Source organism: Mastomys coucha, chromosome X, assembly GCF_008632895.1.
Source record: "Mastomys coucha isolate ucsf_1 chromosome X, UCSF_Mcou_1, whole genome shotgun sequence".
NCBI classification, from domain to species: Eukaryota; Metazoa; Chordata; class Mammalia; order Rodentia; family Muridae; genus Mastomys; species Mastomys coucha.
This window is the reverse complement of record NC_045030.1, coordinates 53,068,220-53,088,977: the sequence shown is the minus strand read 5'-3', so window position 1 is coordinate 53,088,977 and position 20,758 is coordinate 53,068,220. Positions and strand designations below refer to the sequence as shown.

General features: G+C 38.0%; 1 protein-coding gene across 5 annotated transcripts in view; it reads left to right on the top strand.

The window, feature by feature from the left end:
• Enox2 (ecto-NOX disulfide-thiol exchanger 2) overlaps window positions 1–20,758 on the top strand; it is a 289,193-nt gene that overhangs the window by 9,854 nt on the left and 258,581 nt on the right. For 2 of the 5 annotated variants that reach the window (XM_031357527.1, XM_031357371.1), the window contains exon 1: window positions 5,966–6,495. The exons of 2 other annotated variants lie outside the window; for them this stretch is intronic. In XM_031357527.1, the coding sequence (XP_031213387.1) occupies window positions 6,474–6,495 (22 nt within the window). In that variant the 5' untranslated portion in view covers window positions 5,966–6,473. Of the gene's footprint in view, window positions 1–5,964; window positions 6,496–20,758 lie in introns of those variants that run through there. One more of the 5 variants, XM_031357448.1, reaches the window with a different exon arrangement.

The window sequence follows — 20,758 nt, the reverse complement described above, 5'->3', positions numbered from 1 at the left end:
CTCTCTCTCTCTCTGTGTGTGTCTACCATTGCATATGTGTACAGGTCAGAAGACAACTTGTGGAAATCAGACTCAGGTCATCAGATTTGGTTGCAAGTGCCTGCTAAGCCATCTTGCCAGTCCCTGTATTTCTTATTACCTATATTGCCACCTACCCTTCCTCTTATGCCTTTCAAACTAAGTTTTGCCATCAGTATACTTTTTCTAAATACTTCATTGTTCATATCATTAGGCACATAAAGAAATGTTTTGTGCTCTGAAATCAATCAAACCCTCCAATTATACCTGCATTTGCTATATGCTGCCAAAACTCTAATCTGCTCTGATGTTGTAGGTCTGTTTTTCAATGGAACATGCATTTCTTTGACTAATTTTGAGAAGTCCTCCTGTTTCAACTAGTGCAGTGCCAGACACATAGTCCATAAATACCACTTGCTGCTGTTGAGCAGAGACAGAGTTAGGTCAGGGGAAGAAATACTAAAAGTCAGAATCCACAAGGGAAGGGAGGGGGAGAGGAGTGTATTAGAAGGTCACAGTTGAATGGGAGGTAGTCAGTCAGGACTTGAAGTGCTCTGGGAAGAAGGATGCTAAAGTTCATTAAGTACTCCCAGCAGTACCTCTCTTTTCTTAGCTCTCTCTTTAGAAGCAGTGGTTCTAGGAAAACAAGACAAAATTGTTGCTTGGTATAGGACATGGTAAGTCTCCTTGTTGTTAAATACCACCAATTAATACTTTGCTATCCTTTATTATCTGATGCAACTTGATTGTGGAGGCTGTGGATGGCTGTCTGTGCTATAGCCTTAGGGCACCTGAGCTCTGTAACCCTGGTTTCCTTTATCCTTATAACATTTCCTTTTTTACTGTGTCACTTAAGTTATAAAGAGAGCTCTAATCTGCTTTGATTAATTAGTAATTTTGTGCCAAGTATTGTGCAAGCTGCTATCACATCAATGAGACTTTATAAAAATCTGACAACACAGTTTTCTCCTTTTGCCAAAACCATTCCCCTCTGCAAACAAAACAAAACAAAACACCAAGATATAGCACAATCAGGTCCTCCAAAAGCCAGAATTCAAGAGGCTCAAGTCTGTCTACCTGGAGAACCTAATAGTCCCCAGCATTACATTACATCATCTGATGATGTTTTAAAACAACAGTTAACAAATAACAACAACCGCAAATCAAGGGACCAGAGAGATGGCTTAATGAGTAAAGGTACTTTCTGCCCTGACATCCACAAAGTAGAATAAGAGAACTACTCCCTTTGATCTTCACATGTGCTGTAATATTTATGTTCATATGCAAACACACAGGTGCACGTGGACACAGACAGAGATGATAAACAAAGTTTTAAAAAGACAAATAGAAATACAAGGAACTCTACTTTTACTTGGTGGCTCAGGATGTGATTTATTCATCAAGCATTTTCAGGTGTATGATTGAATTAGGAAGTATGCCGTAATCATTAAGATGTTGCTATAGTAAGGATTCTGGTTGATTGAGTTCAAATCTCAATCTTTTCATGGAAGTTGATTGACAAAGTAGTCATTTAACATGAGGTGGCCAGGTTTCTTGCTTAGAAAATGTATATAATACCTAAACAACACTATATTGTGGGGACTGACTAATGCAATTATGTAAAATACCATGCCATGTCTAGCATACAGTAGATAATCATCATATTTTAGGTTACTCTCCTCCTTTCATATTTTTGTGGGTACCAGACTGTTCATGACAAAGTTGTAAGTATAACTTTTATTGGCCAGATGTAACTGTTGTCTCAGAGTTTGACTGCTGAGTAAGCTTACCCTTTCTAGCTCTTTCTGAACTCTGGCTGGCTGGTTCAACTCAGCTGTTTTGGCTCAAACTTCATTCCATGCTGATTGATACAAACTGGCTTCTCCTTCTCACTGAATTTCTCTGTTTGGTCTCAAGTAACTCTGGCAATTTGTTGTAGTCTCCTGGCTCCTCCTGATTCTCTGGCTTTAACTGCCTCTTCTGAACAGCACTGGATGAACTGTACCAACTGAACTCCACTGCATTGTTTGAACTTAACTGAGCATCACTCAGTGAACTGCCCTCCATTTCTTGTCCTCATGAAATATCTCTGACTCATTCTGTCAAATCTTTCTTTGATTCCTCACTTTGTCTGCCCCTGTCTAATTGATATCATTTCAAACATGGCTGCTTTCTTTCACAAACTAACTTTACCTTCATTGTTTGAGATTAAAGGTGTGTACTAAGGGAGTGTCTGTATTCCAGCAGATTATACTGTAATCCAAAGTGTGATTGAATTCCTGCCAGATCACATAGACCTGGAACATTTTTTGGATCCCTTGCCGGAGCAGCTATGTTGCTGTATTAAAATTCTTCTACACAAAGTGTCCCTAAACATTGTTTTGTGAGCAAATATCTTTTTTAAAAAAGGACTGTTGTGTATTTTTTTTTTTGAGTCTGAACAAGACCAGCTACCAACTCTCATGTAAAGCCCACTTCGAAATAAGCTATATAAAAATAAGAGCTATCAACTCACAGGACAGTTGTGGTCAGGGAAGGCACTGAAGGAGCATTGACAAGTTGTACAGCTTGGTGTTCTTGTGCAACTCCCAAGAGTGGGAGTAGAGATGTCCCTGACCCTTTTGCCTGCTCTTGGGACCCATTTTTTTCCTACTGAGTTGCCTCCTCTAGCCTTGAGATGAGGGTTTGTGCCTGGTGTCATCACAACTTGATATGCCATGTTTGGTTGATATTCCTGGGCAGCTGACTCTTTTCTGAAGGGAAACTGGAGGAGGCATGGATAGGGGAGAGAAGAGAGGGGACTCAGTTGGGATGTAATGTATGAGAGAAGAGAGAGAGTGGGGCTTCTGATAAATGAGTGTCTGTGCTTCTTAGCTATCAGGGCCAAATTGTGATGTAATTTTAATCTTTTTTGCTACACTAAATATCACAGTTGGCAACAACTCCTAGGTTTGGAATTTTGACAATCCCAGCACAGGCCATTTCAAAGCTAGCAAGGTGAGGCTAAGAGAATGGAAGTGACTTGAACAGGGTCAGACGGGTAAAACATCAAAATAAAACATAATAGTCAGTTCTCCTGATTTTTTCCCTCTTTGGGAGCTTTCAAGTAAGTAAGTCTGCTTCAAGTGTACCCTTTACAGAAACTTGAACTGTATGTTCTATGAAGGTGTTGTCAAAGTGTGATGGATTCAAATTAGTTCATCACTTCTTACTTTTATTGCACTCTTCAATTTTCAGTTTAAGGTTTAGCAAATTATTGTTGTTCCTCCCTGTTGAAGTTCATGGTTTGGTTCAAATTCTTGATTCTTTGAAATCTTCCACTGTGACTTTTGTTTTTGACAAATACACCTGGAATCCAAGATGGCTAACGACTCTAATTCATGGGACCAGTCAGGCTAAGGAGTGCCTGCTGAGGGGAAGCTCGATAATGGGTTTTAACATTTGAAGTCAGAGTAATGGAAGCATTGCAGTAGTTACTGGCATTTCTTTTCCTCAGGATACTTTGATTTTCCATTTTTGCTCATGTGGGTTGAAGGTGCTGTCCTACCCCCACACAAACACATATCATTGTCATTGTGAATAGTCTGTCAGTCATCTTCTACATAGGGCTCTTATATTTGGACTGAAGGGACAATGCTGGCAAAAGAAATCCTTTTTCTTTTACTTTGTGTGGCACTTTTGAGGAACTTGAGGGATTTGAATTTCAACCTTGAATCTGTATGAGTTCTTTATAATGCCCAAAGGTGGACCACCCTGACTCTGAAATACAGCCATTATTCCATCCCTACCATGCCCAATTTAAACCTTCGGAAACCCCCTTCTCTGGAATCCATAGTTGGGCTGGTACCTTTGCAGCCAGTCATACCAGAGGTGAGGTTGTGGTGATGGAGGCATCTGGGGATCTGTCCTTGACATTTTTGTCTCTATGTATGCCAGAGGATGTAACCTGGTATTAGGACCTCCAGTTTTGCAAGCTCTTGTTTATCCATATAAGCAGCTGGGAGGCTAAGTTGCAGGGTTGCTTATAAAAAAAATTATCATTCACAATGCTTCCAAAGGGAATCAGAAGAGATTTGCCATGACCCAGCAAGTGCGTGATTAGAAAGAAAAGTCACTTATTCTCTCTTCTCCTTTCTCCCTCTGCTGGCCTGTTTCCTCTCTCATCTCTCTAGCCTCTCCTTCCTTTTCCTATTTTGGTCTTAGCTACTAGTCAGGTAACCCTTTGTGTTTCATATTATCTAATTTCCCCATTGATTTAAAATAGATTTCACATAAATATTTTACTAGCATTTTTAGCAATGGCAATGGTATTCAAGAGAACAATTAGAAAGTTTTCTTTCTTATTGCAAGGACTGGCCTAAACACTTGTTTGAAGTCACAGATGGCACTGGACGGGGCCAAGATGAGCTGACATCTGATATTTCTGCCTTTTTTTGGCTGTTTTACATTTGTCTCATGTGAACAGACACACACTTGGGTAACTACCATACAGATGGAAATCAGGCCATGTGGGATTTGGCTGAACCAGAGGTCCCCAAACATTCCCTGGATCATTTAGTACCCCAGGTGTGGCCACCCCAGGACTTCATGCGCTAAAATTGCGTCCCAGTATAAGCCAGCTGGTCATTGTATATATAGTATCAAAGCAACTTGGAGCCTTAGAAAGCATGACTTTTGATTTTTACCTTGTGGATTTAGACTTAATCAACTCAAATCTTTTTCCCATATACTGGGAATAGAAGATGAGCCAGGTAAATAGAAAGATTTAACAAAAGGAGATGTTTATTTTTCAATAGTTAGCATTCTGATGGGATATAAACTCCAATCCTATGAAGGAAAATGAACTCTCTGGAAAGGAAAGAGAATTAGGGCTCTCCAGTGTCTTTGACAAATTTCTGATATACTATGGATTAGGTTTTAAAACATTTCTTACGACAAAATTCTTTTCTGGAGACTTCTAAGAACAAACAATGATTTTAATTTTAAAATTTGAGGAATTGAACATTGCTTTAAAAAAACTTACATTGTTCCTTTCTGTCTATTTACCTTATGAGAGAGAGGTGCTTCACTTGAGTATTTAAGCAGGAGTTGGTTCCTAGTGCACGAATAATAACCTTACTCAGGTGCCTGTCCCTTCCCACTTTAAACAAGAGCCATAACCATTATCTCATGAGCTTCTTAGGACATGTAAAACAGTCCAGCTCCATACCATCATCTCCCAACTTATAAATAAGGAAGCTTAGGCTCAGAGCAGTTTTGTTTCTTGTCTGTATCCCAAAGCTGTAGAAATGGGATCCCTACTTTCCCTGAAACCCGTCCCTAGATGTTCCTTCAAGTATGTCATTTTCTCAGTAAGAAAGTCCTTCCTTGTTGTTTCTACTCATATATCATTTTTAAAATTGGTCTAAAGAACTATGCTTCACTTTAGCAGAGGAACAAAACCAAACCACTTTCAGATAAAGCGGTTTCTTAAGGTCACTTATCAAATGAGTCCTGAAATAGCCTTGGTTTTTCAGCTTTGTTTTAAATGAATGATTGTGAGAGAGATTTTTTAGTGTTAAATAGATGCAAAAAGTTGTATGATTATAGGCGTGGAGGCTGCACCTGGAGAATGGGAGTAGGGATGAAAAGTTGGCTTAAAATAATTAGCTTCTTGTGTTTTTGTTAAGAGATGCCATGTTCAATAGAATCTAATTTCTTTATACTTCCCGTGTACTCAGCTTTTAAAATATAATTCTTTAGGGAAAAGGAGCAAATATTCACTTCGAATGTTGATCTGTCAGGGACAAGGGTAGCCAGAGGAAAGAGAAAGTATAGGGGTGACTGCCTATACCCTGAAGTGTGTGTGAGTCAGTGTTATTTTTGTTTGGAGCTGCGAGCTAAGATTTCTTTTAAGGCATGCAAATGGTAAAGTTGTGATTTGTCAACTGCATGCTGTTTCTTTAGGCACTGATGTATGAAATCCTGAACGAATTCTCCAATGAACATACTGCTAATTGCTTCTCCACCTGCTCTCCAACCTCCCCCCACCCCACCCCCTCCACTCTCAATTCAGCCTCTAAGTGTCCGTCATTGGAGATGGATGGTGACACATGCAGTAATAGCAATTCATAAAAGGCAGTTCCAGCCCTTGTCTTCAAGGCTCCTGGATTTTCCACTGCCTGCTTTTGTGTAAGTGAAGTGGATGGAAGTGCTACTGGCATCAGAATCCACCTCCCCATGCTCCGTCGCTAGAGCTCAGTTGCTCGGCTGGAGCTGAGCTTAACAGAAGCATCGGATCTGAGCAGAATTGTGGCAGTGATTTTCTTCCCCGTCAATGGGGGGTGGGTTAGGGATAGTAGTGTGTAGTAGGGGCTTAGGTTGTTTTAGCTTTTGTTTCTGAGGACAGAAGAGTGCCAGGAGAGAATAACTCCCGGCAGGATACAACGTGAAACAGTTCCCCGAAGAGTGTCACAATGTTCCTGGTACAATATACAGGTATAGTATGTTTTATTTTCTCTGAAATTTCCCTGTGGTTTCAAAGTGAATTTCTTTCTTTTATTTCGCTTCCTCTTCTACTGGACTGAAAGACAAATGGGCTTCTAATAAGCTAAACAAAAAAGCTGCATAAAACTCGCCTGTCCCTAGCTATGTGTGTGGTAGATTGTTGTGTGAAATCTGGGTTTTCTGTTAAATTGGTAGTCGTGATCCCTTAATTGTGCATGCTACTCTGCTGTATTCTTGTATTGAATTTCTCAAGTCTTACGTCTGCAACTGGTAGTATGTGATAATGCCTACAGTGTTTGCACACAACACAGTGTTTTGGAAGAAAAAAAGCATTTTTTAAACTCTCAGCATGTTGTTTTTCCCTTGAGTTTTTAAGCTGTTGTATTTGTTAATTGGTTGTATGGATTTCCATGTACTTAAGAGTGAGGAAACTTCTACTGGGGAGCATTCCAGGGGACATCTTTCATGTCAATTTATATTCCTTTCAGTGTTGAACTCAGGCTGATGAATATCATGTGTTGTTGTTTATTCTCCTGGTAAAAACAAAAGTGCTGGAAACAACAAGGGTAAAAATGCGATCCTATGACACAGTATTGTAACATATCATTGGGTCTAAAATGGCCCTTTAAGTATTTGCTTAAGCTTTCAGAAAAATATTGGTGCATACTAATGAAGTTTTGGGCTCCGGTCAGATACTTCTGCATGTTCTTTTAGAGGGTCATTATCCAGCTGTTAGGGGAGAAGGGCCCTTGCCAATATGAAACCCTGAGAAAGTTTCACTTTTCCACTCAGCAGAGCAGAACTTTAGTTCCTCTTGCCATGATTTTTGATAACTTTGGATATTATTTATTGTCAAGGACTTTCATCTACATTCTTGTTTCATTCTTAAAAGACTGTGCTCGTGTGCTGAAAAGCTAACAGATCATATTCTGTTTTGATGCGTGGCTTGACAGTTGATTTTGCTCCTCATTAATTGGGCAGCATGCAGATGATGTGACGAAGGGAGTGAGTGACAGTATGTCAAGGTTGCATTGAAGAGCATACAGTGAACCTTAGGCCCTGGACCAATAGCTGCTGAATTGAATTGTCTGCAATTAAAGTAACAGCAGCTTTGTGGAGTCTCCCTGCAGCCCATTTCTTTGAATTTATGGCGTTGGTCTCCTTCCAGGCTATCAGTTGGTTTGTTTCGCTATGTGTTGGAAAGTTGTGCTTGCTAGATGCTTTCTCCATACACCAGTGTAGGTATGGCTCCCAGAGAGCTGTATCTGTACATTTTAATGTGCCAAGTTGCTGAGGTTTTATTCCTCTGGTTAAATCCAGAGATGTCTCATTTTTCACTATAAATTAAATAGATATATTCTCTCAGAAAACATTGCTTTGTTCAATACCTAGAGACTTCTTGTGTGCTGGTGATACTGGACTAGATGTCTGCAGTGAAAACTACTGGACTTTGTTATGCTCCTGGAAATAAGTGTATCTAGGAAGCACTTCTCTGTGCGAATACAGTGTTTACATGAAAATACATGGTGACATCCCCTTGCCAGGTCTCAATTGAAGTGAGCACACGAACAATCTCAAATTCAATCAGGTGACCTTAATGATTACATCTTATTTGTGTGTCCTTAATGGGTATGTTTAATTCGCTCATGATTTTATTCTGTTAAAGTTATGATCACAATACAGCTGTTTGGGTCACAGTAGATGTGTAAATCATTTCTATCATGATTTAACTCATATTCTCAGTTTAAGCTCTTAACAATCTTATGTGGCAACAGCAGCCATGTGATCTGTATTTTATAGGTGAGAAAACCGAGACTCAGAGAGGAAGCAGCTAGCCTGAGCCTGAGACTCAAGAGTATAAAGGTCTTACACCTACTCAGTGCCAGAGCCTGAACTCCTAGGTTAAGGCATGTGTTTATTTTCTCTCCGTTATACCACCTTGCCTCTTAGATAATGGGTCCCAAGTAAATTGAATGTATGCTACTAGTTGAGAAGACTATGTTTAGTTACTTATACAAATAATCTATTTTTGATCACATATTAGTGTTTGATGAATTTATATACCAATATAAATGAAAGTAAAAATTTTCAGTTTTGAGGAAACAAATTCTTATCTGATTTAGAGATTAAGGTAAAATGTTTTTCCATCTAAAAAATAACTTGTTCAAATATTTTGCTCAATGGGCTTATGGTTTTCATAAGTGTGTATATATTTTAAAATATCCTGGCTATGAATGTGAATGTAACTGTGAATGGCTATGAATGTGTAACCTGTCTGTGAATGTTTTCAAAATTGGAATATTTTTGTACAGATAATAGAAAAGAATATGTAGCTCATTCTCCCTTCCTCCCTTCATCCTCCTCCTTCTTCCTCCCTTCCTCCTTCTTCTTCCCTTCCTCCCTTCCTCCATCTTCCTCCTCCTTTCTCCCTTCCTCCATCTTCCTCCCCCTTCCTCCCTTCCTCCTTGCAGTCCTCACTCCTCTCATCAGTCTTCCTATCTTTTTAAAGTTCTCAAATAGATTTTCAGTTTGCTTGATGTAATAAAAAGCCATACTTTGTGTACCACCAAAGAAGGGAATGCTGTTTAAAGATTTGTTAGAAATTCAGCAAAGGGACCTAATGTTGAGTAATTCCCACTAGCTCTAGCTCTCTGATCAAGCTTTTTTTTAAAAGCCTTTCAGGAGACATTGTTCAAGGGCTCATTCTTACATCAGCTTATTGGAGGTCCCAGGTACTGGAGAATTGACTGTGCACTAATGCCATAGACAATTTCCCCACACTTGACAGTACTCAACAATGTTATTACGAAAATGAATCAGACCAGGTGGCACACACTTGTAATCCCTGCACTCCAGAGGCAGGGACAGGGGCAGGAGCAGGAGCAGGGGCAGGAGCAGGGGCATGGGGTCACCAAAAGTTCAAGGTTAGCCAGTAATACAGAGTGAGACCTTACTAAAGGCTAAACAAAGCTACTGGAAAGAGAATGAATCAGAGGTAGGACAACTATTGTTATGATGTGTCATTCAACTTTTAGAAAAGTGGCATAGGAAGATGACAATGACGATATTGCTTCATTCACTATGTGGTTAGAATTTATCTTCATCCAAGATTATGTCCTTGATGTATGTCCTGGTCGGTTAAAGGAGAGGAGAAATATATACATGAGATTTGGTAGTTTAAAAAGGAGGAAATTTGAGAGAATAGGTGAAGATTACAGAAAGATGAGTTGGGAAATCTTAGCCATGTGATTGGAAGCGCCATATTAAAAAAAAACTTGATTTTTTTTTTAGTTGAACATCTCTTGTGCAGTTAGAAGCTCTGAACAATACACCGTTTCCCTATCCCCAACACCTACTGATTCCTTTTTGTGGAAATGAGCCCACTGAATTTAAATAAAAAGAGCTTATTGGAGGCTTTTAAAAGAAATCGGCATTTTTTTTTATTGGTGAAGAAAAAAGAACCTTTGATCTGTATAATATTCATGTCCCTGCATTGAGCCCAAGAAAAACTAGAAAGTCAGATTCAAGACTTCAGCTATGCAGGGTTGTACAGCTGGGCTGTGTGCTGAATTGTGTTAGTACACTCGTTAAGTGTGTTTTAGTGAAGTAAAAGACAGGCCTCTCTCACTGAAGAACACTGCAAATACTTACAGGTGCAATTACTGATTTTTAGAAAATGATGTAATATGCCCACTAAGAAGAATACTCAAGGGTTAGCAAGATGGCTTACCAGGTGAAGGTGCTTGCCACCAAGCCTGGCGACTTGGGTCTGATTCCCAGGACTCACATAATGGAGGGAGATGACGTATTCCTGCACCTATTTCTACAGGTTGTCCTCTGATCTCCACATACTCCATGTAGCACATGCTTCCCCCACGTCCCCCTAAAAAAGTAAAATAATTTTAAAAGGCATAATAATCAAGGCATGCTCTTTATGCAGGACAGTATACTACAGATGATTCTCGGGCTGCTGAACAGTATTAATGACATCCTAGTTACATAGCACTTGTACCTTCTTAAGGGTTTCTGTGCACAGTACAGTTAATTGTGGGATTTCCACTCATGCATACACAGTTTTGAATGATTACTGTGTATCAGGTTATTGTTTTAAATAAATACCTTATATGTATGGGGCCAGTCATAAACCTTTACAATACTTCTATTAGATAGATAGTAATATTTCTACTTCAGTGTTTAAAAAACTGAGACACATACCTTTTTTTTTTTTTCCTTTTCTTTTCCCCTTGGGTTGTTTGGGGACTTCCATGGGACTCCTTTGGCAAACAACATGAATTGAATGTAACCCAGCGCAGACTTTTAAGTAACCTGTTAAAATTACTAGGCATCATAAGTGAGTTAGGTTTTTTTTTTTTTAATCTCTGTTGCTTAAGACATGGTCTTACAATGTACCTCAGACCAGTCTCAAATCTTCTATGTAACACAGACTAAGCAAGCTCTTACCATCTTCCTGCCTCCTCTTTCTCAGGTACTGGGTTTCTCAGGTATGCACCACCACATAGAATATATAGCCTTAAGATTAGCTCACTTAAACTTTGTCCCAGAGCCCATGTTATTCACCACATGCAATTTGTGGAGAATCTGTGTACTTCATTGAAGAAGCTACGTGTGCACTAGTGTGCAGTCAAAAGCTTCAATTGTCCATGACTCCAGAAGGCCCAGGCAGTGTAGAGCCATCTGCTCACTAGACCATTGAAAAGTTTGCTTTGACTTTCTTTCCGATCCCTGTCATAGATACTCTTTATGGATAGAGTCACAAAGGATCACTGAATTTCCAGCAGTTTTTAAATGCTGCCACTCTTCATTTTGTTTCTCAAGATTTTCAGCTTTGTTTTAAGACATTGTTCATAGTCTGTTACAGTTTTTCTCTTGATATTTAGCTTTTTTGCAACAAGAACCATTGCCAAGTAGAGTCTACTTCTTCTTCCATGCAGCCAAATGGCAGATTATAGCAAATCCTTTCGGCTGCTTCTACCTGCCCTAGTACCTTTTTTGCCCAGATATTATAGTAGTTCCCTAAATCAAGATCTTACACTATCACTTTGTGTCACAATTTTTTTTGCTAAATAATTTTTTCTTTAACCAAAGAGACCTTTCAGATAGTCTTTAGGCACATCCCAGCCACTTAGGAATGCTGGTTCACCTTGATGTAACCGCATACAACTCTGTGTATCTCCTATATATGAGTCAGGCTATGTCTGGGTTACCTGGTGCACTCCTTATTTTAAAGCTCTCGTGCCTCTTCCAAGCTGTTCTCCACATTTAAATGACCACCTTTTCACATCTCCAGCAATGTTAGAATCACTTGACACTTGAGATTCAGCTCAAATCACACCTGCTATTGTATTATAATAATTATCTTTCTTCTGTCTTCCCCTGGTAGACTGAGTTCTTGAAGGCATTAACTGTATTTTCACCCATCTTTAGCACAGTCTAGTGTCTTACACATAAGCATTGACATATAATAGTAGGCCATCTGCAGCTGCACCAAGGTTTTCCCCTCTCTTCTACTATCTCAAGGGTAGATAGATGCTTTTACTTTACACAGATCTTCTGTGCAACAGATTTTTCCTAATGCTTGATTTTTTTTCTGTATACTTAGACTTTCCACAGATCTACAGTACCTTGAATGTTTTTAGAGAACACTTTGTAATTTCACAAAGAAGGTATATATATATATACACATATATATACACACACACACATACATATATTTTTTCAAGAAAACAAATCAGTATATATGTATATATTTATAGGTACTGACAAATACAGACTCATATATACACATATACATATACATGTATATATAGTGATAATTAGATTTTTCTCCATGCTATTATGTTAAGAAAAACTTTTAAAATTTAAATTGCATTTATTTTTAAAGGTGTGCACCACCATTGCCCATAAATTTATTTTTAAACTAGTACATTAAAGCCAAAAAATGTCACCAACTAATGGGGTACTGTGTAAATTAATGTTAGCATATCCATATATTATATAATGTTCAAATAAGGTTAACTCTATCTCCACAGACATTTATCATTTATTTCCATTTGGGCAGAATGGAAAGCAGGTTACAATATAGTCCAGGTTGATCTGTAACTTGCTATGTAGTCCAGAGTGACTTCCATCTCATTATTTTCCTGGGCCTCCCACGTGTTAGGATTTCAGATTTGGCCACAAGGTCTGACTGATGTATCATTTCTTGATGGTGAAAACTGTCAGTTTTTCCCTTCCAGACATTTTAGATATACAACACCTAGTTGTTATCTTTGACTTCTTTATTATGAAGTAATACACCAAGTGTCTTTACCCTACTTAGAACGTAGCACTCACTGCTCAATTTTTACCTGCTCTGCCCTGCCTCTGCTCTTCTAAGAAGCCTTTGGGAACCACCATTCTAAACTTCAGGTGGATGAATTATTTTAGATTTTACATCGGAGTGAGATTATGCTGTATTTGTCTTTCTATGTCTGGATTTTTATGCCTAACAAAAGGAACAATCATCATTTTCATTCATATTGTTGGAAATGACAGCATTTTTCTTCTTTGTGGCTAAATAGTATTCCATTGTATGTAAGTACGGCATTTTCTTGATTCATTTATCAGTTGTTAAAGTCAACTGAAGTAATTTGATTCACAATCATAACATTTCTCAAAATAAAGTTTAGGAACTATCTATGACTGCATTATCTGGAACGTGTTTTAAATGCACATTCCTGGATCCAGACCTCTCATTCTTTTAGTAATAACCATTTAATATAACTCCTCAAATGGTTTTTCTGCACAATTCACTTTTGATAAACACTTTCAAAATAAAACATAAAATGTTAAGTGCAGATCTGTATTCACTGTAGGTACGAACACTAATTACACTATTTAAACTTGCAATTGAGATAGTTGGGTTGTTGCTTCTATCATTGCAAGGCTAAATTAACCCAGTGCTATCTGAGAAATCTGTCTTTGATGATAAAATATTCTGACTCATCCCCTTCTAACCCACTAGCCACTAGGGACATGAGGCTCATGAGCTTAGAAGCATGGCTGTTTCAACTGAATGCGTTATTTTATTGGATTTGAGCTGTTGGGTACAGTATTGGGAGTGCAATTGGAAACTCCTTGGTGATGGCATCAGTGATGATTGTAACAGTGGAAAATCAAACAGGGACTCCTTTGACATATAGGGAATTGCATTTCTTTTGGTGGATAATTTAAATTTTAAACATGGCCTAAAATGATTTATTCTCAGAAGTGATTTACAAATTATGATCTCAATTAAATTTAAATGAGAGCTACACTGCATTTCTCATCAGTACTGTTTTTCTCATCATACTGGGTGCTGTTGAGCTCCAGCTGTAAGCCTTAATTTCTAAGCTAGAATGTAGTTAATCAGAAGAAAGAGCTCCTAGCTCCAGTGCTTAGATCATGGATACTTGCATTTATTTTATTTTATTTTTATTTATTTTTTATTAGATATTTTCTTTATTTACATGTCATATGGTTTCTCCTTTCCCAGTTTCCCCTCCAAAGAACAAACCAGCCAACAAAACAAAAACAAGAACAAACCCCTGTTGCTTCCCCATGCCTGCCACCCTACCCTCTCCCACTTATTGGCCCTGGCATTCCCCTACACTGGGGCACAGAACCTTCACAGGGCCGAGCTCCTCTCCTCCTATTGATGATTGAATTTGCAATCCTCTACTATACACATGCTGCCAGAACAATCAGACCCTCCATGTGCAGTCCTTGGTTGGTGGTTGAGTCCCTGGGAGCTCTGAGGGTACTAGTTAGTTCATGTTGTTGTTCATCCTAAGGGGCTACAAACCCCTCAGCTCCATTGGTCCTTTCTCTAACCCCTTCACTGGGAACTCTGTACTCAGATCAATAGATGTCTGTGAGCCTCTACATCTGTATTATTCGGGTACTGTCAGATCCTCTCAGGAGATAGCTATATTTTAGGCTGTCATGTTCTTCCTTCAGTCTCTGTGGCATAGTTAGTCTCTGTAACTCCTTCTGTGGGTATTTTTCCCCCCTTTAAGAAGGAATGAAATGTCCACATTTTGGCCTTCTTTTTCTTGAGTTTCTTGTGGTTTGTGGGTTGTTCTTCCTGGATACTTGCATTTATTTTAGCCCTCATAGACCCTTTCAGGTTCGTCTGCTAGATTCTTGCCCCCTTCAGACACTCATGGCTCACTGTTTTCCTGGTTCTGTTTCTTACTCGGACAAGTCTTCCTTGTACATGTTATACCCTTTCCAGATCATTTCACTACATAAAATAGTATTAAAAGTTTGGAAGCCTTTGAATGAGAAATACACTGTGGTCTGTATGCAGACATGCTATCTCTGTTTTTATTATTATGTGAGCTCATGTGTCTTAGTTGTTCTTGGTGATTTAAAAGGAGCCCAGCTTCAAAGCCTATAGTATTACAAAAACCACATGGTAATATACTTGAATATCGTTGTCTGCTTCTCTAGATGGTGATAATTATGGCTGGTTGACCTGCCCTATGCTGCCTGGATCCTAGTTCTTTGTATTCTTTTCAACTGTTGAAAAATACGCACATCCTGAAATTCCTATTCCCGCCCTTGGCATTCCTTACTTTCTTTGTAGGCTTTCAGTTTTCAATGAACAGAAGAACCCTCCTCTTTTTTTTTTTTTGTACCATTTAAATTCATTCCCAGAATTCATTGTTGTAGCTATCCTCGCTGGGTTGCCTAGGGGAGTTCAAAATAGTTTTTCTTAAAGCTTTTAAGCATCACCAAAGACCCCCCCTGCAGCACTCAGAAAATAAGTTCTTTTGTTTTGAGGACTAAAAAGAGTGTAACTCAGCTACAGTTTTGAGAAATATGTAAAGTCAAAATACGTTTGAATCTAAAGGAAAAATTGAATCGCTTCTCTCTCCCTTTCTCTATACTACAGCCCTATATTTTGATGACTTGAAAAAAACTATATTAATAAATTGAGACACTTGTGCTTTCATTAACAACAGTTTTGTCTGATCAAGCCCCTCCATGATTGAAGTTTACAAGAAATGTGTCTTAAAGGTATACAGTAGGGCTTTGCTAGGATTCTTTCGCTAATTATTTTTATTTACTCCCCAGCACCCCCAACAAATGCTAGTTGTTCTTCACATTCAAGGTTGCTATAACAATCACTTTGTTCACAGCTCTGGCTTTAAACTGCAAAGTCTGCGTTCTTGTAGATATCTTACTCACGTGTAATTGTGAATGGTTGTACTCCCTCACTGTGTCTGTTTTGGGCATGGAGAGAAGGAGAAAGGGGGAGGAAGAGGAGGAGGAGGAGGAGGAAAAGGAGGAGTTGGAGGAGGAGGAGGAGGAGGAAGGGGAGGGGGAAGAAGAAGAGGAGGAGGAGGAGGAAGAGGAGGAGGAGGAGGAGGAGGAGGAGGAGGAGAAGAAGAGAGGATGACCAGAGTTAAGGTGTTCCCTTGCAGAAATCTCAGACTGGTGAAAGTGAGAAATGTAAAGAAAAAATTCCCAAATTTAGCTGTTTACTAAACCAGAATTGGGCTGTGTTCAGTCAGTGCCTCTTAGAGGTTGTAAAGAATATGTTTAGATTCTTTATATATTATCCCATTGCCCCTCCTCTGCCCTATACTGCTGGCTGTTTCCACCAAACATGGTTGGCATTTTCTTAAACCCTGTCACCTTTGGGTTTGGAGATAGAAGAAGAGGTATGAAGAACATCAGCTTTTATATAATTAACTGAGTCATAGAAATTTGCCCAGCTTATTCAGTGGAAGTTGTACAATCCAAATTCTTCTCTATTTGTGATACAAAATGAAAAAAATATAAAATAATTGTGGTAGTGCATATTTAATAAAGCTGATAATATTCAGAGTAGTAAGTTGACTACTCTGGAAAAGATTTTTATTTTCTTCTTTGCTTGTGCTTTATATTTTATCATGATTATTCAATATTGAATGAATTGATTTCAAACAGGCCATTAAAAGTAAATTTGATTTATGCTTTTAAAAGTCTGTGGATGACAGGCCTTTAGTATATTAGAGGTATGTAATATGATATAGCATTTTAAAAGCCAGTCTAGTTTTGAATAACTGTCATGGTCATTCTTGGATCTAAAACAACTTCTTAGATTCAAGTAATGTGAATCCCATTTTAAATCATAATATGACCATGCTGAAGTTTGCTTTCTCTACAATTGTTATTCTTGAAATAGAAAAAAAGAAACAATTGGGATGCTTCAGGGATTTATGGAGAGTGAGTTACGAGGGTAGGACACAAAGAGCTTGAGTAATTCATGAATATTGGCACTCGTGGCTATTTTGAATGGTGTGAGCAATGAAGAGCACAATCTGGCAGAAAGGGGATGAGCTTGGGCAGAAATATGATCATTGGTAGAATAAGCCTGGGATTACAGTAATATCTTTCCCTCTCTCAGTAGTGTTCCCTGAATGCACTACCCACTGAGGCTTTTAACAAAAAGGAAACAAATGGTTTGGGACTGAAGTGAGAAAGGCATAATTTTTAGCAAGTATTTCCATCTAGGGGCTGACAGTGTAGTTCACTAGTAGAGTGCTTGACAAGCATGCGTGCAGGCAGCCCTGGGTTCTATCTCCAACACTTGAAGACTAGACATCCAAATCACTGAAGATACCAGAATTGACACTCGAATACGGGAGATGCCTTCTGTGATACAATTGCACACTAGGGGAAGAGTATATAAATTATGTTCTATACGATTCATATAGCCACAAGAAAGCATTGGGATTTTTTTTTTTACAGAGAGAAGTAGTAAATATTTGAGGAGCTATCTATATCTATTCTGATGTAAACATTACATAGTGTATACATGTGTTGAACATTAACATATATATCTTTTAATTTATCAGTATAAAAATTGCAAGTATTTAAAATGAAGAGAATACTAAGCCAGCAACAAATTCTGCAGAACATTCTTCTTGGCTGGCTTCTCATAGAGATAAGCTGTAGAGAAGATGTTCACTCTAGCATGAAATATGATCTAAGGCAATGCCCTTTTTGGATGTTCTCCACAGGGATTTATTACTGGAAGTAAGCAAAGGGCTGTATCAGAACATTAGCACACAGTTCCAAGGCATGAACATCAAGGTTGACATGAGTACAATTTCACTGTAGATGTTTTCCATTTAAAGATTTTGATACAGAGTATGTTTGCATGCCTAAGTTGTCAGTAAGCCAGTATAATTCAGCACTGCTTAGCACCTGCTATATATGTTTGACTCCCCTTGAACAGTTTAGTACAGGAAGAACTTGATGCTAGTTTGTCATTTCTAATCCCCTAGGTGCTATTGGTAGGCTTCCAACCAGAATATTAGACTATGTATTGGTATTATAAAACATGATAAATGCATAAGCAGGTTTCTCATAGTGTCTGGTCTTGAATCTTCTCAATACAGAACAGTTCTAAGGACTTTTAAAAGAAACTGCTGCCCTATGAGGTTTTAAGTCTAGATCATAGTTCCCAAGTGACCTCCCTTTATGATCTCAAGTTAAGGTTCTCAATATAGGATAAAAGTATTGCAGGAGGACCAAAGGCTAGTCTCTTATAGCTTTGTGACTTTATGCCAAAATATTTTAGATGTTCAGCCAAATGGTCCATTCTAGAGCTTTAGAAGCAACTTATAAAAATCAACAGACTGCATATTCCATATATGGGGAAAGGTCAGAAGTTGGTATAAAGAAAGAACACAATTCATAGTGCTTGGCATTCATTAACTGTTATTAGGCTTAAGTACAGGGTAGATGTTTTTCTTTTTGAAATTCATGTTACCAAGCTGCAGATGGAAAAATAAGTGCAATTTAATGCGTAGGTTCTTTATGAAATGACTGATCTAGGGACAACTTGTGTAGATTAGAGATGACCTAAACCACAAAATCAAGTTTTTTATTTTATAGGAAATTATTATTGTGACTTACAATTTGTATAAACATATGCAAGTATTCATTGCATCTTGGCTAATACTGAAATTACTACATGGGGCAACTATAGATACAAGTTTTGATGGACTTTGTAATATGAATTTTAATAAAATTATAGGGTTTTAAGATACCTTAAATGTTATCAAATCATCTGTCTCCCCTCTAATTAATATATATATATATATATATATATATATATATATATATATATATATATATTGCCTTCTTTCAACACATCCCTTAGGACCACACCTAGCAAACGGCTCTGCTATATATATGTATATACATATATATACACACACACATGCATACATACATACATGCATATACATATATTATACCCATCTACTCTATCCTCAACTGGTCAATTATGTTTATGTCTGGAAACTACCAATAATTGGGTTCTACCCACTCTAAGATGAAGTTTGATTTTTTTTAATTTCTTCAGTTAATGAACATTTACATAAATGAATCAATATCATTCTCTTTTCTTAGGCATAGTAGCAAAGTCACACAAAATACTATATGAACTGGTTACTCCCGTTGTGTAGTATGGTATAGCCTTGTTTCAGCACATCCCTTAGGACCACACCTAGCAAACGGCTCTGCTTCCATATGGTAGCCTCTTCTGATGGTTAGTGTTCATTGTCCACTGCATAGACTCTAGAATCACTTGGTAGTTGGGCCTCTAGGCATGTCTCTGGGGCATTATCTTGACTGACTTTATTGAGTTGGAAAGACTGTTTGCACTGACTTGGAAAGATCTATCCACTGTAGATGTTACCTTCCCTAACTGGAATCCTCAACACTCTCAAGTGGGGCAATGGAATTAAGCAGTAGCATGCTTTTTGACTGTGGAAGTTTCCACTGGCTTGACTTCCCTGCAGTGATGGATGGTATTCTGGAACTGTGAGCTAGAATAAGCCCCTTTCCCCTTAAGTTGCCTTTATGGCAACAGGAAAAAAAACCCACTAAGACTTCTATCAAATGTTGGGAAAGAATCATGTATATGTACCCCAAGTTTCTGATTTTTGATGTTGTTAAAAGCTTTATTGAAGTATTTTTTTTACATACCACAGAATTCTCCCATTTTGAATGTATAATTTAATCAGAACTTTAGTATGTTCATAGCTGTTTCACCATCACCACAATTATTTTTAATTATATATTTGTATATAATCTCTATAATATTATATCTCTATAATGTGTAGTATGTGCACACGCAGGTGTAGGCATGCCAATGGTGCATGCATGGAAGTCAGAGGACAACTTTGAGGAGTTTTCTCATTCCACTAGGGTACTTTACCTTACTGAGCCATGCCGCTGACCCTCAAACTCTACTTTTGAACATTTTCAATATTGCCAAAGTACATAAACCTTGATCTCCTTTAGTCATTACCTCCCAACCTTCTATATCTTCTTGCTACATGAATGAGTGTTAAGCAACCACTATCCAACTGTTTCAATATATTTGCCTATTTTAGAAATCCCCTGTCAATTAAATCATAAATCTATGCCCCTGGCCTTAGTTGTCTAGCTGGAAGGTTTATCTTTTTGGAGAACCTCTTCTATGCTGAGTTTCAGTTTTTATATTGGGATGTTAACCTTCTAGAATGTGTTTGAAAGAATACCTTCCTCCTTTGTTTGTTTGGAATAAATTAAGGAGAATGGATATCATATCTTTAATATTTGGCTGCTCCTACGCTTTCTTTTGATTGTGACTTTCCATTACTTAATCACATTACTTGGGACTAGTCTATTTTGGTTTTCTTCATGATTCAGTCTTGAGGTATAATGTATGTATATCTAGGAATTTTTTCATTTACCCTAGATTTTTAAGTTTGCAGACACACAGTTGACAACAATAATCTCTGATGTAAGTTATATTTTCTTTAAACCTTTAATTTTGCTAGTCTGAATCACTCTTTGTTTTGAATGTCTATTTCTTTTTTAAGAAAAAGCTTTATGTTTCCATAAGAGTCTCTGAGGTCTGTCCAATGTTTGGCAGTGGGTGTCTGCATCCGTGTGAGTCAGCTGCTGGGTAAAGCCTCTGAGAGGACTGTTATGGTAGGCTCCTAAAAGAAAATCATTAATAATGTCAGAGATTGGTGCTTGCCCATGGGATGGGTTCCAAGTTGGGCTGGTTATTGACTGGCCATTCCCCAAGTAAGTTTTCTTTCTTTTTTGTTTTTGTTTTTTTGTTTGTTTGCTTGCTTGTTTGTTTTGTGTTTAGTAGAGTTTAAAATCTTGGCTCTTACTGTAGTACAAGTCCAAAATAAGAACAATTTTTAGACAT